The 12,496-nt window shown below is 47.9% G+C and overlaps 1 protein-coding gene across 1 annotated transcript in view; it reads right to left on the bottom strand.

Moving 5' to 3' along the window:
• The window catches only part of USP28 (ubiquitin specific peptidase 28), a 29,892-nt gene extending 18,143 nt beyond the window's left edge, over positions 1-11,749 (bottom strand). Inside the window, 8 exon segments of the mRNA XM_087969744.1 lie at positions 3,410-3,483; positions 3,828-3,965; positions 4,605-4,691; positions 5,451-5,613; positions 6,601-6,706; positions 7,182-7,296; positions 8,334-8,411; positions 11,593-11,749. Coding sequence (XP_087825870.1) covers positions 3,410-3,483; positions 3,828-3,965; positions 4,605-4,691; positions 5,451-5,613; positions 6,601-6,706; positions 7,182-7,296; positions 8,334-8,411; positions 11,593-11,655 — 824 coding nt within the window. The 5' untranslated portion in view covers positions 11,656-11,749.
• Positions 11,750-12,496: the final 747 nt, after the last annotated feature.

The following is a 12,496-nucleotide window of genomic DNA, read 5'->3' on the forward strand; positions in this document are numbered from 1 at the left end:
GCTGCCATGAGGAAGAGGGGGGTCGATCTCTTCTCCAAAGCACCCAGAAGGCAGGATAAGAGTCAATGGATGGAAACTCATCCAGGAGAGAAGCAACCTTGAACTAAGGAGGAACTTCCTGACAGGGAGAACAATTAATCAGTGGAACGATTTGCCTCCAGAAGTTGTGAATGCTCCAACACTGGAAGTTTTTAAGGAGAGATTGGACAGCCATTTGTCTGAAATGGTATAGTTTTTCCTGCCTGAGCAGCGGGCTGGACTGGAAGACCTCCAAGGTCCCTTCCAACTCTGCTATTCTGAAAACAAAGTCACCATTTTTCTTACAAAACAGGGTGGTAAGACTAATCACCAAGGCGACTTGTCTAGAAGCCAAGCAATGCACTTTTTCCATTTGGCCTTTAGGGGATTCATCCAGAGCAGAGCTCTCCAACCTCGGCAACTTTAAGCCTGGAGGACTTCAACTCCCACAGTTCCCCAGTCAGCTGGCTGGGGAATTCTGGGAGTTGAAGTAAGTCCTCCAGGCTTAAAGTTGCTGGCTGGGGAATTCTGGGAGTTGAAGTCCTCCAGGCTCAAAGTGGCCGAGGTTGGAGACCCCTCATCTAGATCTCACCAAGCTCGGGTGGCAGATGGGAGCTCAGGACCCGATGCCCCTCCCTTCAAGGGGCTCCCCATTTCGATGAGGAGCCCTCATACTGGAGCCGACTGGGACTCCTCACGCTTGGGCTTCCTATAGGCAGAGAGCTGCCAGCTACAGCCAGGAATTCAGCCCAGAACTCAACCGTTCACGCCAAGCCATAGGTGACGGGATGTTGCATGTCGATTCCCTCCCATGTACAGTGCTTGGTCACAGGGAGTCCCAGGGTGAAACCTGAGCCCTGGGGAATGTTAGGCGCTCGCCTGGTTACAAGCCAACTGTATTGGATCTCATGATCATTTCACTCAGGTGCTCAGAACAGGTCAAGTTACTGGAAGTCAGAAATACACTTTTGCTTCATTCAGGATCACCTACGTGCCCACTCTGCCCCCTGACACCTGGCTGTAGCCCAGAGAGAGAGAATCACACCATCCTAGAGACTGGAAAACAACAGGCATTGTTGTTGCTGGTTTTAAGAAAAACATCTTCACGGCAAATTCTGGCAACTGGGCAGCTTCACAAAAATAAACCACCAGAACTTCCGGTTTGTCGGCTTCGCGAGCGGCAGGGATTTGCGAAGCTGCACGATCCCTGCCCGCTAGCCGTTTTGGGGCTCCGACCCAGCCGGGTGCGGAGCTAGGCTGCCCTGCAGGGGCAGCTGAAGGTAGGGGGATCCGGAGAAGGGTTTGGGGGTGCTGCAGACCCCCCTCCTGGCCGGCAGAACCCCTTTTCCCAGGACGGTGCAGCGGCGGTTGTAATGGCCGCCACAAAGAAGCTGGCAGCCGGGTAAGAATGCGCAGGAGGAAGTGGAGAAAGTGATTGAGAGGAGAAAGTTTTTCTTGGCTCCTAGGACTCTAAGACATATTTAATAAAATTCCTGAAAAGTATGACTTTCTGAATAATACCTGCCAGAAGAGGAAAAAGCGGCTGCTTGAAGGTGCTGAAAGGATAGCTTTCCCTCTTTTCCTACTGGAATAAATAACTGGATATTAAGAAACCTATTTTTTTAGGTGGAAATTGGTTTTAAGCGATGAGTGGGAAGAGAGAGGATTAAAAAGAAAATATTTGTATGCTAAGATTTGTTGGAGCAGATGCCTTAAGGATTTGAAGACTAGAATATATTGTAACAAGACTTTAAACAGATTTGGACTTTCTTTCTCTTTGATTGATATCACCCCAGAAGGAGAAAGTGAGAACTCTGCCTTGGTTTGGACTGATTGATAACTTTGGGACTGTTTTATCTTTTTTATTTTTTTTGAATATTCTGGTTGTTGTAAGAAGAAAGAAGGAGAAAAGAAAAGAAAAGATTTATAATGGCTCTTTCTGTTGAGGAACTAAGAAATGGTGTGGAAGAAGCTTTTCTTTTCTTAGAAATGGCGCTTACTAATTATCAACAAAAATTACAACAGATGAAGACAGCAGAGGAACAAGAAAGAAAGGAAGGAGCCATCTTTAATGAATCTCAGAATTTGATCCAGAAAAAAGGAAGAGAGAAAGAAAAGAAAAGAAGAGAAAAGAAGAAAACTAAAGGATTTAAGGACTTAAGATCTAAAAAACATTTAAGAAAGGGAAAATAAAGTGCAAAACCAATATGATGATTGTAAACAAAGGGGAAAAGAAATACGACAGAGAAGGGAAGCCGTAAGGCAGAGGCTAGAAGAAGGGGGTAGAAAGGTTTGTTGGGAAAAGAAAGAAAGGGAAAAGGTGGAGAAAAGCTACAACGTTTTGAAATTAAATGGAAAAAGGAATTTTTATGGATAATGGATAAAGTATAATTTTTTTTTTTTTTAAAAAAAAAAGATTTTGCAAGGTACATAAGATGAGATGGTAGTATTGCAATGGTTTAAGAGTTGATAAGAGATTAAAATGTTAAAATGTTTAAAAATGATTGGTTTTAAAACTTAATAATAGGAGAGGTTTAGAATATTGTTTTAATTAAAGAGTTTAATAAAATTATGGTATTGATGTTATTATAAAATTTTTATTATAGTATTTCTTTTTAATATTTGGATTTATTCTCTAATTATGCACTTAATTGTGTTGGATGTATTAGTTAGATAGAATGTACCAAGCAAAATCTGATTGGGTATTAGATATTATTTTAAAGATTAATTTGATTAACTTAGGGGGAGATAGAAAGGCATCATACTCTGATTAATGATTTCAGGAGAAACTGATTTTCTTTTTTTTTTCATAAGGGATGAGACAAAGGGATGATAAAAATGGACAAAAGATACAAATATAATGATTTAATCTAAGATGATTAATTAAGGTAGAATTAAGAAGTGTGAAATATGTGGAGAAGTTAATATAGAAGGCTTAGAATGGTAAATAAAATAAGTAATGATATGTAAGATGAGCATGAATATAATTGAAGTCCATGAAGAGAGAGACACCTGGGTCCAAGTTACTTTCCAAAAAGATATTTTTTTATGTTTTGTGTGTTGTGTGTATATGTCTTTTTTGGGGGAGAATTGGTAAAAGCTTGTAGAAATATAGAATGAGAATAATGGTAACTAAGTCAGAAAGAAACAGATGAAATAATAATAATGATATTGAATAAGAGTAAAGAGAAGTAAAGAGAAATTGAATAAGAGGTTTTGGTATATTATATGGAAATGGTTTAAAACAGAATCATAATTTATCTGACTTGTTAAATTTACAAGGGAAAAAGGTTTAAACATGTAATGAATAATGATAATTTGTGTGTTTTAAAAATTAATAAAACTTGTTTTAAAAAAAAAAAATAAATCACCAAAGCTTCTTCTGACTCACTCGGCCTCCACTGTCAGTTGGAAAGCATCTTCCAGCCAGTCCAGGAGTTTGTGGGTGAACTCGCTCACATCTTGCTAAACAGGAGACAGAGGAAGCAGCAAAGGTTAGTTTCTGGAGACATTTACCCCGAACAGTTTCCTCTGCTGTTTTTACATAAACTTCGATGTCTTTCATTTTTAATTTTAAAATGACTTTACGTTGTTAACGTTTCTGTACTTTAGAGTTGTGAACTGCCTTTAAGTTAAATCTCTCCGCTGGCTGGGGAATTGTTGATGTCCACACATCTGAAAGTCAGCCAGGTTGAGAAACACTCCTGTACAGCAGGGGCTGAGTCAGAGACCCCCCCCCCCCTTGCCAGTGTGATCCTGGGCCAAGGGCCAGCCGGGATCTGGGAGAAAGAGCCCAAGGGTGCCTTCACCTGTTGCTCCTCCGGGGATCTGAATGCCCCTTTGAGAAGTTCGAGGGCGGTTGTCGGGTCTACAAATTTGCGGCGCGTTCCCAGCATCAAAGCAAAGAGATATTGGAGTTCCTGCATGAATGCGATGTTCCTCTTTTCCTGCAAAACAAGAAGAGGCGCAATAAAAAAAAGCAATTTAAACCACAGGTCAAGAAAGGGTCCTGGATCAGCCAAGTGTGCTTAGTTCACATTCAGAAGTTATATTTGCTGGAGTGATGCGTGGCACACAATTCACACAACCAGGACTCCATTCACAAACCATCCAAAGCCAAAACTAACTAGGGCACAATTCCAGAGAAAGTCTTTATGGGGTGGCCAGCAACTCCAGCATTGTCTCTCTAGGTCAGAGTTCATGATCACACATCATGTCTGTTTTTAGCTATTTGGGGTCATTTAATGAATAGGTAAACTGTAGGGGAGGAAAGTCCAAACTAAGAGCGTCCGTATTCTAACATAGGGGAACCCCTAAGGGGCCCAGACTCTGAAAGACTGAAAAGGTTCCAAACTTGCAAGAGAAAACTAAAATTGGGGAAATTAATCATACCATCAAATCACAGCTTTGTGTTCCAGATTCTGAACATGGGAGAGTCCTTCCCATTTCTGGAGAAATCAGAAACCCTCTTTCATCTTTTAACGACCTCCCACCCTTGCAGGTTGTCAGTGTTTGGCCAGCCCTCTTGTGCCAACAGGGCTGCTCAGGAAGATGAGTTCCCCTCCCGTCACCCAGGAGTCACTTACACTTCGGCTGCGGCAGGTGTCCAGGACGGCTCCGGGCAGGGAATAGTTCAGGACCAGGTGCCGGAATTCTGGCAGCTGGAAGAGGGACTGACAGCACCCATGAAATTAACCTCCCGCTCCATCGGTGATTGTATGTCGAGCCTCTAGAACAGTGATCCCCAACCTTTTTTATGCCGCGGCCCGGTACCGGCATCAGCTGGGCACCATTTTTTGATGAAAAAGTGCTTCCGTGACTCACCGAAGCACTTTTTCATCAAAAAGATGGCGCAAGCTTCGGGTGAGCTTTCCGGTAGAAATGGCTTTCTACCCGGAAAAGCTCACCAGAAAGGCATGCCGCCATCTTTGATGAAAGTGCTTCCGTGAGCTTTCTACCCGAAAAGCTCACCGGAAGCACTTTTTTATCAAAAAGATGGCGGCGCCCAGCAACCAGCGGCCCGGTAAGACTTGTTCCGCGGACGTACCGTCCGCGGACCGCTGGTTGGGGACCCTGCTCTAGAATACTCCTCAAAGAGGACTTCAGCCAAAGGAGAGGCTTGGGGTGGCCACAGCCACCTGCCAACAGGTAAGGGCCACCTTCTCCATCCTCCCACAGGCTCCGTTGGGAAAGTTAAAGCCCAGCCCAGGAAGAGAAAGCAGGCAGGGAAGCCCGAACTCGTTCGCTCTCACATCAACTGAAGAAAAATACTGCTTCATTGGAGAAGTGGTGCTTGATCTCAGACACTTTTAGCAAGGGTGGATCTCAGCTCCCAAAAATTCCCCACCCAACTGAAGCCCACTCGTCTTAAAGCGGCAGAGCGAGAGTTTGAGTGCCGATGCCAGCGGAGAAGCCCCAGTGCCCCAAATTACCTGTATGACTGCACTGAACCAGCAGGTGTTCCCAATGTTCTTCATCCCAACCGGCCACCCGCTGACCCTCCTCCAGTCCCGCTGAGTTGTGTTCTCTCCCCAAACTTCGCAGCGTTTCCTTTTGGAGCGGTTTTTGTTTTCGGCTGCACTGGGCTCCTGGGCTCTGCCACAAACACAAACAGCAGCAACTGCAATTAAATCTTTTTTGGGGGGGCTAGAAGCAACTAGCCCTCTTCACTACTCATCTCTTGGGCTCTTCGAGGAGGTACTACAGAACACCCCAAGAGCAGGGGTCTCCAACCTTGGCAAGTTTAAGCTTGGCCGACTTCAACTCCCAGAATTCCCCAGCCAGCAAAGCTTAAACTTGCCAAGGTTGGAGACCCCTGCCCAAGAGGATAATTGTCATCCCTCTTTCAGCAGACTTTGGCCCTCAAGAAAAGCCTGGGCTGCTAGGAATGCAGACTGTGCTAGTCAGCTGGACATTTCCTGAAAATGGAAAACCCCGATTGGAATAGATTTGGACACGTGTTTCTCCTGTGGGGATGGGGAGTGTTAGGAATCTGTCCAACAATTAGTTGGGTTGGCAATATATAAACCAACAATGTATGTTTGTAGCTTTAAGACAAAGTTGCTGTATTGATTTGTACTATGATCCGATTGGTTGATTGTATTGTGAATTGCCATAAGAGGGAGCTAGAGATCATGGTTTGCTCTCTCTGACATGCTCTCTCTCTCTTGACATTCTGTCTCTCTGACATTCTGTTGCTATCTAAGGTTCTCTGCTGTGCTTATACTTTGATATCTTTGTTTACTGTAAATGACAAAGGCAACCGGTAAGAAGACTTTGTAATTGGATAGTCTTTGGACTGTTAAACGTATATGACCTGGACTGTTTACTGGACTGTGCTATTTCTTAAACTTTAACTCAATTTAGTGTATCTGAGTGTGGCTGAATAATTAATTCTTCATAACTATTCTCCTAAACGTTTCCATATGTCTATCCTTGTTACTCAAGGGTTATTCTGTACACATCATATCAGGGAGCATGCAAACACATCAGGGACCTGGATGGGGGCAGGGTGGGGCATGGCTGTTGCTGGAGACAAAGGGGCCCCCACAGCGACAATGCAGAATAAACACAATGACATACGCGTTGATGGCTGCAGCAAAATCCGTCTCCCCGGCTGAGAAGTCTGGGCCTCCAGAAGGAAAAGGTTCCTGAAAATCGGCAGGGTTTGGAGGGGCTTCATTCGGAGCTGGGAATTGAGAGAGCAGCCCATGTTAGGTGTTGTCGGTGCAGTTCAACTGCTTCGTCTCCCCACCCAGAGAAGCCCAAGGGCACTTCCCACTTCACAGCAATGTTCTCTCATCCAGAGAGTCACACAAAGATCAGGATGCATCACAGGCCCTTTGGGGGTCTCCGTTGACATCTTACCAGCTTGCTTGGCTCTTCACCGCCATCCTCTCTTCCCTCCCCACAAGAACACAAGTGACTCAATGCAGCCTAGCCCCGATGACGGAGATTTCTGAGAACGGCTCTATCCCAAAGGCCGCTAGCTGAGGCTTAGCAAGGGCCCGTGCTGGTCTCTGCTTCTATTTATAAAGGCTCCGTCCCAGAGGGACGGAATTTGTTGGGGAGGTTTTCAGAGCCAGCATGCAGCCTTCCTGGGAAAACTTAAATGCTGGAGGGATGGAGGAGAAAAGTCCACGAAGGAGAAAGCCAGGGCTTACGGGTGGCCGGTCTTTCTCTTCCCTCGGAGTCGGAAGCAGTGGGGTCTCCCTCGGACTCTCGGTCGCTGACTTCGGTGAGGAGGCCCACCGCCTGCATTAGGTTTCCATGGGCAGCCTGAGGAGAAACGAAGAGGGCAGGAGAGGACGGCATGCGGCTGCTGCTGCTCCTCGACAGCAGGGTTTCTCAAATTTGGCAACTTTTAAGAAACCCCCAGAATTCCCCAGCCAGCAAAGCTGGCTGAAGTTGAAGCCCACGCGTCTTAAAGTGGAAGTGCGCATATATGAAGTTGCCACGGTTGAGAAGCTCGTCTAGAGCAAGGGCCTCCAACCTTGGCAACTTTAAGACTTGTGGACTTCAACTCCCAGAATTCCTCCTCCTCCAGTCCTGTTAGCTCAGGAATTCTGGGAGTTGAAGTCCACAAGCCTTAAACTTGCCAAGGTTGGAGGCCCTTGCCTCGGAGGAAGGGAAAGAGAATTCCCTGAGATTAATTTATGGTAGGAAAGAGCTATGTTAATCTACAGGGCTCAAAATCATTTGTGGACTTCGACTCCCAGAATTCCTGAGCCAGCATGGGGAAGGTTGGCCCTTTGATGACATTTGGACTTCAACTCCCAGAATTCCTCATCTAGTCATGTTAGCTTAGGAATTCTGGGAGTTGAAATCCACAAGTCTTAAAGTTGCCAAGTTTGAAGACCCTTGCTCTAGAAGATTTTTTTGTTGTTTGTTAAACTTATTGTCCTGGTTAATGGCTAGAGCAGGATATCTTTAAGGACGAACAAGAAGCACATTTAAAACTGGATGCTCGACTTTATATCCCATACTAGAACAGGCCATGCACCCCCTCCCCCCAAGACCAGAGGACCCTGGCGGGGAGTCACAGGAGGAAGACCGGGAGCGGAGGAGAGCTGCCCTTTGGCCAGGGAAGGTGGACAGCTGTCCGAATGCCACACTTTGTCCAGGCTGGGAACAAGCCCCCCCCCCACCACCAGAGCAGGGCTGCCCGTTTCAGATTTCAAGGGCCATAAACAAGCAGGAGAAGGAGCGCAACGCTGTGGTGGCAGGCAGGGTCTGTGCCGCAGCCCTAATTTCAAGGCAGACACCCTCTTAACGGGGAGCAGATTAAGGGCCCCATTCCAGCCAAGGGGACAAACCTTCAGTGCCGCCTGGAGGGACTGCGGATTGTGGATGCCCGTGATCTCTTTCAGCTGGCTTAGGAGCAAACTGCAAGCCTGGGTTAAAGTGGAACAGAGAGGGGGTTATCAGAAAGGGAGAAAGAGATGGAGCAGGCAGCGGGGCAAGGCCTGTAGGAAAGGCAAGAAAACATGAAAGCACTTTAAAATAAAAAAAGGGGGGGGGGGTTGGGGTAGATCATTCCAAATGCCAATGGGCCCTACAAAGGCTTTCATTTATTTAATTCCAGGCCACTCACAACAGCAACCAATAAAAACAAATAAAACAGCTCCGTATTATCCAGAAGACACCAGACTATCAATTCTTTGCATCGATACTACTTGTGTCGTCAGGAATGGGATTACTTCCGATCAGCAGGTGTCCCTATTCTTGTGACACCACCAGCCCATAGCCGAAGTCCCTGCAAAAGTAGGACGGGTGCCCTACAAATTGGTGAAATAAATAAAACACTTTGAAGAAATCCCTGTCTCTGTTTTAGTGAGATCTTCCTAGCCTGACACACTTGGCTCGGCTAAAACTAATTCTACCTTGGATGTTTTGAGTCTCTTTTACAGGGAAATCCATCCATGCCAACTGAGGTGGCTGCTTATCTTCAGAAAGCCAAAACACCCAACCTGCGCATCTTTTCAAGGCCAATATAAAACAACGGGCCACTTCTTCCATGTTCCTTTTCAAAGGCAAGTTAGAGCTTTAGTATTTGGAAGGAAAAAGAACGTGAGGAACACCAGCCCAAAGGCCCCTTTCTCCCCGAATCTGGGAGCCGAGCATTTATTCTACCACACAGCGCTGGCAGATGCTCCATACACAGACATAGAAGGAGCTCAAAGAATGCGCAGAGCATTGGGGAGAAGCTATTTTAAGCCGGCTGCGCATGCCATCGCAGCTGGTCACTTCTCATTTACAAGGAGGTGTCAGAGATATGGAGCCCACTGAAAATGGCATTCGCACAAACCAGTTTAAAAGAAAATGCAAAGAGGTGCCGGGAAACGGATCAGGGTTTAGGGAAGAATGGCAGAGAAGCAGCTAAGTTAGTTTCAGATGGGCCAAATTCCAGATCACTTTTCAAACAGGCCCCAAATTCCTGTTCAGCTTGTGCAGCTTTTCTTAAAAAAGAAATGAGCAACCAATTCTGTTACTTTCCAAGGTGTCATTAGAGAAAAACACAAAGAAAATTATTCTTGTTGATGCTGGACCTGGCATCAATGTTATGCCTACATATTTGCAAAAATGTGTCTTTAGAGAACACAGATATCTAAACAACAAAGTCTCAAAAGAAGAATCCTAAGAAACACAACAGTGAGGATCCTCTCATCTCAGCTACTAGCAATAATAGCTACTTGTGCTATTAAGAAATTTTGTAACTAATTATCTGAAGTGCAATTTTCATTTCCTCAACATCTGAAGAACTCTTCCTTCAGAGTGTGGCGTAGTATTTTCAGAGTGTGATGATTATCCCAAGAATTCCTTGCAAGTATGTGATTAGAGGACTCAAAATCTACAAGCAAAAACAGCTAACTATACAGAGCAATTCTTGGTCAGAAGACAATTGGATAGAGAGGGTGATGCAAGTTAAGCTAAATTGTACTTATCCCGGGAGCTTGAAGTGATACAAGCTCCCAGGGCCTCCCTGGCAGGCCCTGGAATTCCAGGAAGAATCTGGCTAAGGACCCCCAAGCAAGATTATTTTGTTATCCTACCTTAATATTCACACCCCATCAGCTTTAATCATTTGAATGTTGCAAAAGACAATAGGGGTGCAATATAAATTACTGGCTTTGATATTGTTTGGAGACCCATTTCTATAAGACCAGAAAGACCATCATCCTGCAGAGGCACCAGAGACACTCGACTTTGTCAAAAATGGGTGCAGGGTCTCCTGCTTTGGGGGGGGTTGGACTAGATGACCTACAAGGCCCCTTCCAACTCCGTTAACCTGTTAAAATGCAGAGTTCTGTCTGGCCCTGTGGAAATAATCATTTATTGTTATAACACCTCCATTCAATGGGTATCTTGCTCCTTGCTTTGCCATCTTTGTGACTTTTAAGTCAACTTACATGTTAGAAGTTATTATTCCAATATTTTTAAGGTTTCTTGCAGCTTTTTTCTTGCTGTAAGAGTTATCTGTGGGCACGTTGAACAGCGTGCAAATTAAATACGTTTTAACGAGACTCGAATAAATTTTGTATTGGGTCCCAGTCAGTACAAAAAGTGTCCAATCCCCTTTAGACCCCTGCTACTTCCACCTCTGGACCCCTGCAACTAAACCATCAACTAATAAAAAAAACGCCTTCCCGCACAGGTCGCAGCAGCTCCCTCATCACAACTGCAAAGGGGCGACTCTGTAACTGTGTCCATCAGGATGAGCCCGGAGGGTCTTTGTGCCTTCAGCCCCCCCAAGGCTGGAACTTAAAAGCCTTGCAATTTCGCTCCAAACCCCAAAAAGAGCCAGTCCAGCCTTCTGAAGACGCCCAGGGATTCATTTCCAGGCAGCAGGGATGAAAAAGGGGACTTCTACAACCAGGCTGGGCAGCTCCTGGTGGGGTGATATTGGGGGTCACCAAAGGGGGCCAGACTGAAAGTATGCGGGAGGGGGGTCTTACTTCAAGAGGAGGGGTCTCCACATCTACTTGAACACAGGGGTGGTTGTAAAAAGCGGGGTATTTGAAGAGGAGGGTCCCTATTTGAAGAGGAGGGGGCTACTTGAACACCAGTTCTGGGCCCATTTGAACATGAACACTGGGGGTGTGTGAAAGTATCGGGGGTCTTATTTGAAGAGGAGGGGTCTCCACGTCTACTTGAACACAGGAGGGAGGGGGTTTAAAGTATCTAGCCGGGGTCCCATTTGAGGAGGAGGGGTCTCCAGCCTATTTGAACACTGGGGTGTGTGTGAAAGTATGGGGGGGTCTTATTTCAAGGGGAGGGGTCTCCACGTCTACTTGAACACGGGGGTCTCCCAAGGGGTCCTAAGGGAGACCCCCTGCGGGCGAGTCCCCCCGCCTTCAGGTGGTCCCCCTACATTACAGCGGGGGGAGGGAGGGGTACGAGGCTGCTTTAGGGGAGGGGGCGCTCCTTGCCCCGCAGAGAGACCCCTCCCCTGGGGGAAAGGCCCGTGGGGGGTCTCCTGGCCTAGGGAGGGGGAGCCGCGCTGCCGGGCCACCTCGCGGGGCTGTGGTGGCAATGGGCGGGCGGGCGGGCGGAGCGGGTGTCGGGGGTCCTCACCTGCGCTGCCCCGCCGGCCGCGGCCCGCTCGTCCTGGCCCTGCTGCTGCAGCTCGGCCGTCATCCTCCTCCTCCTCCTCCGGCCCTTCGCCCACCGGACAGCCCGCCGGAGCCGAGGGCGACCAAGAGGGGAGGTTGGGGTGGGAGGGGCTGCGGCTCCGCCCCTTTAACGGACGCCCAGCGGCCCCGCCCACCCTCCCGCGAGAGGAGCAGGCACCCGCGCCGATTGGGCCGCGCTGGCCGCGCCCCCTTCGGCGGCCCTGCCCTGGCGGAGGTTCTTCGCAGCCCCCCGGGTCTTTCCGGGCCCCGCCCACCGCCGTTCTCCAAGGCGCCGGGCGGCTCCTTTCACTCGAGGGCGTCGAAGGGAAGTCAGGTGACCGCGGTGGGCGGGGCGCTCCGTAGCGCGGGAAAACGGGGGCTTCAAGAGCCAATCAGGAGCCGGGGGCGTGTCCCTTGAGGGTCTCTCTCTCTCTCTCTCTCTCTCTCTCTCTCTCTCTCTCTCTCACACACACACACACACGCACAAACACAAATACACGCACGCGCATGCGCGCTTCTCCTCCTTTGAACTGAGAAGCAGGCCGGAGTCCGGCCGGTCGAGAGCTTTGATTTTTTTCCTCTCTCTCTCTCTTTCAACTTTTATCCCCCTAAAGCGGCCCTGGCCTCCAGGTCCCGTCCTCCGCTTCCCAGCCTGTCCCGCCGGGCTCCGCGTTAGGAAGATGCAGGTGGAGGGAAAAGGCACCACGCGGTGATCCGACGTGTCCCTCCCATGCGGCCCCCTCTGACTCTGGTGGGCTGGAGCAGCCCCGAGGAGCAGCTGAGCCACGGACGGGGCTGGGCGCTTTTCGCCGGCCCTTTCGGGCTTATTTTTTCTTTTCTTTGCAGGGGTGGGATGGATGACCTCC

The sequence above is a fragment of the Notechis scutatus genome, chromosome 7, assembly GCF_049901735.1.
Source record: "Notechis scutatus isolate UNSWTSFEM ecotype Mainland chromosome 7, rNotScu1.2, whole genome shotgun sequence".
NCBI classification, from domain to species: domain Eukaryota; kingdom Metazoa; phylum Chordata; class Lepidosauria; order Squamata; family Elapidae; genus Notechis; species Notechis scutatus.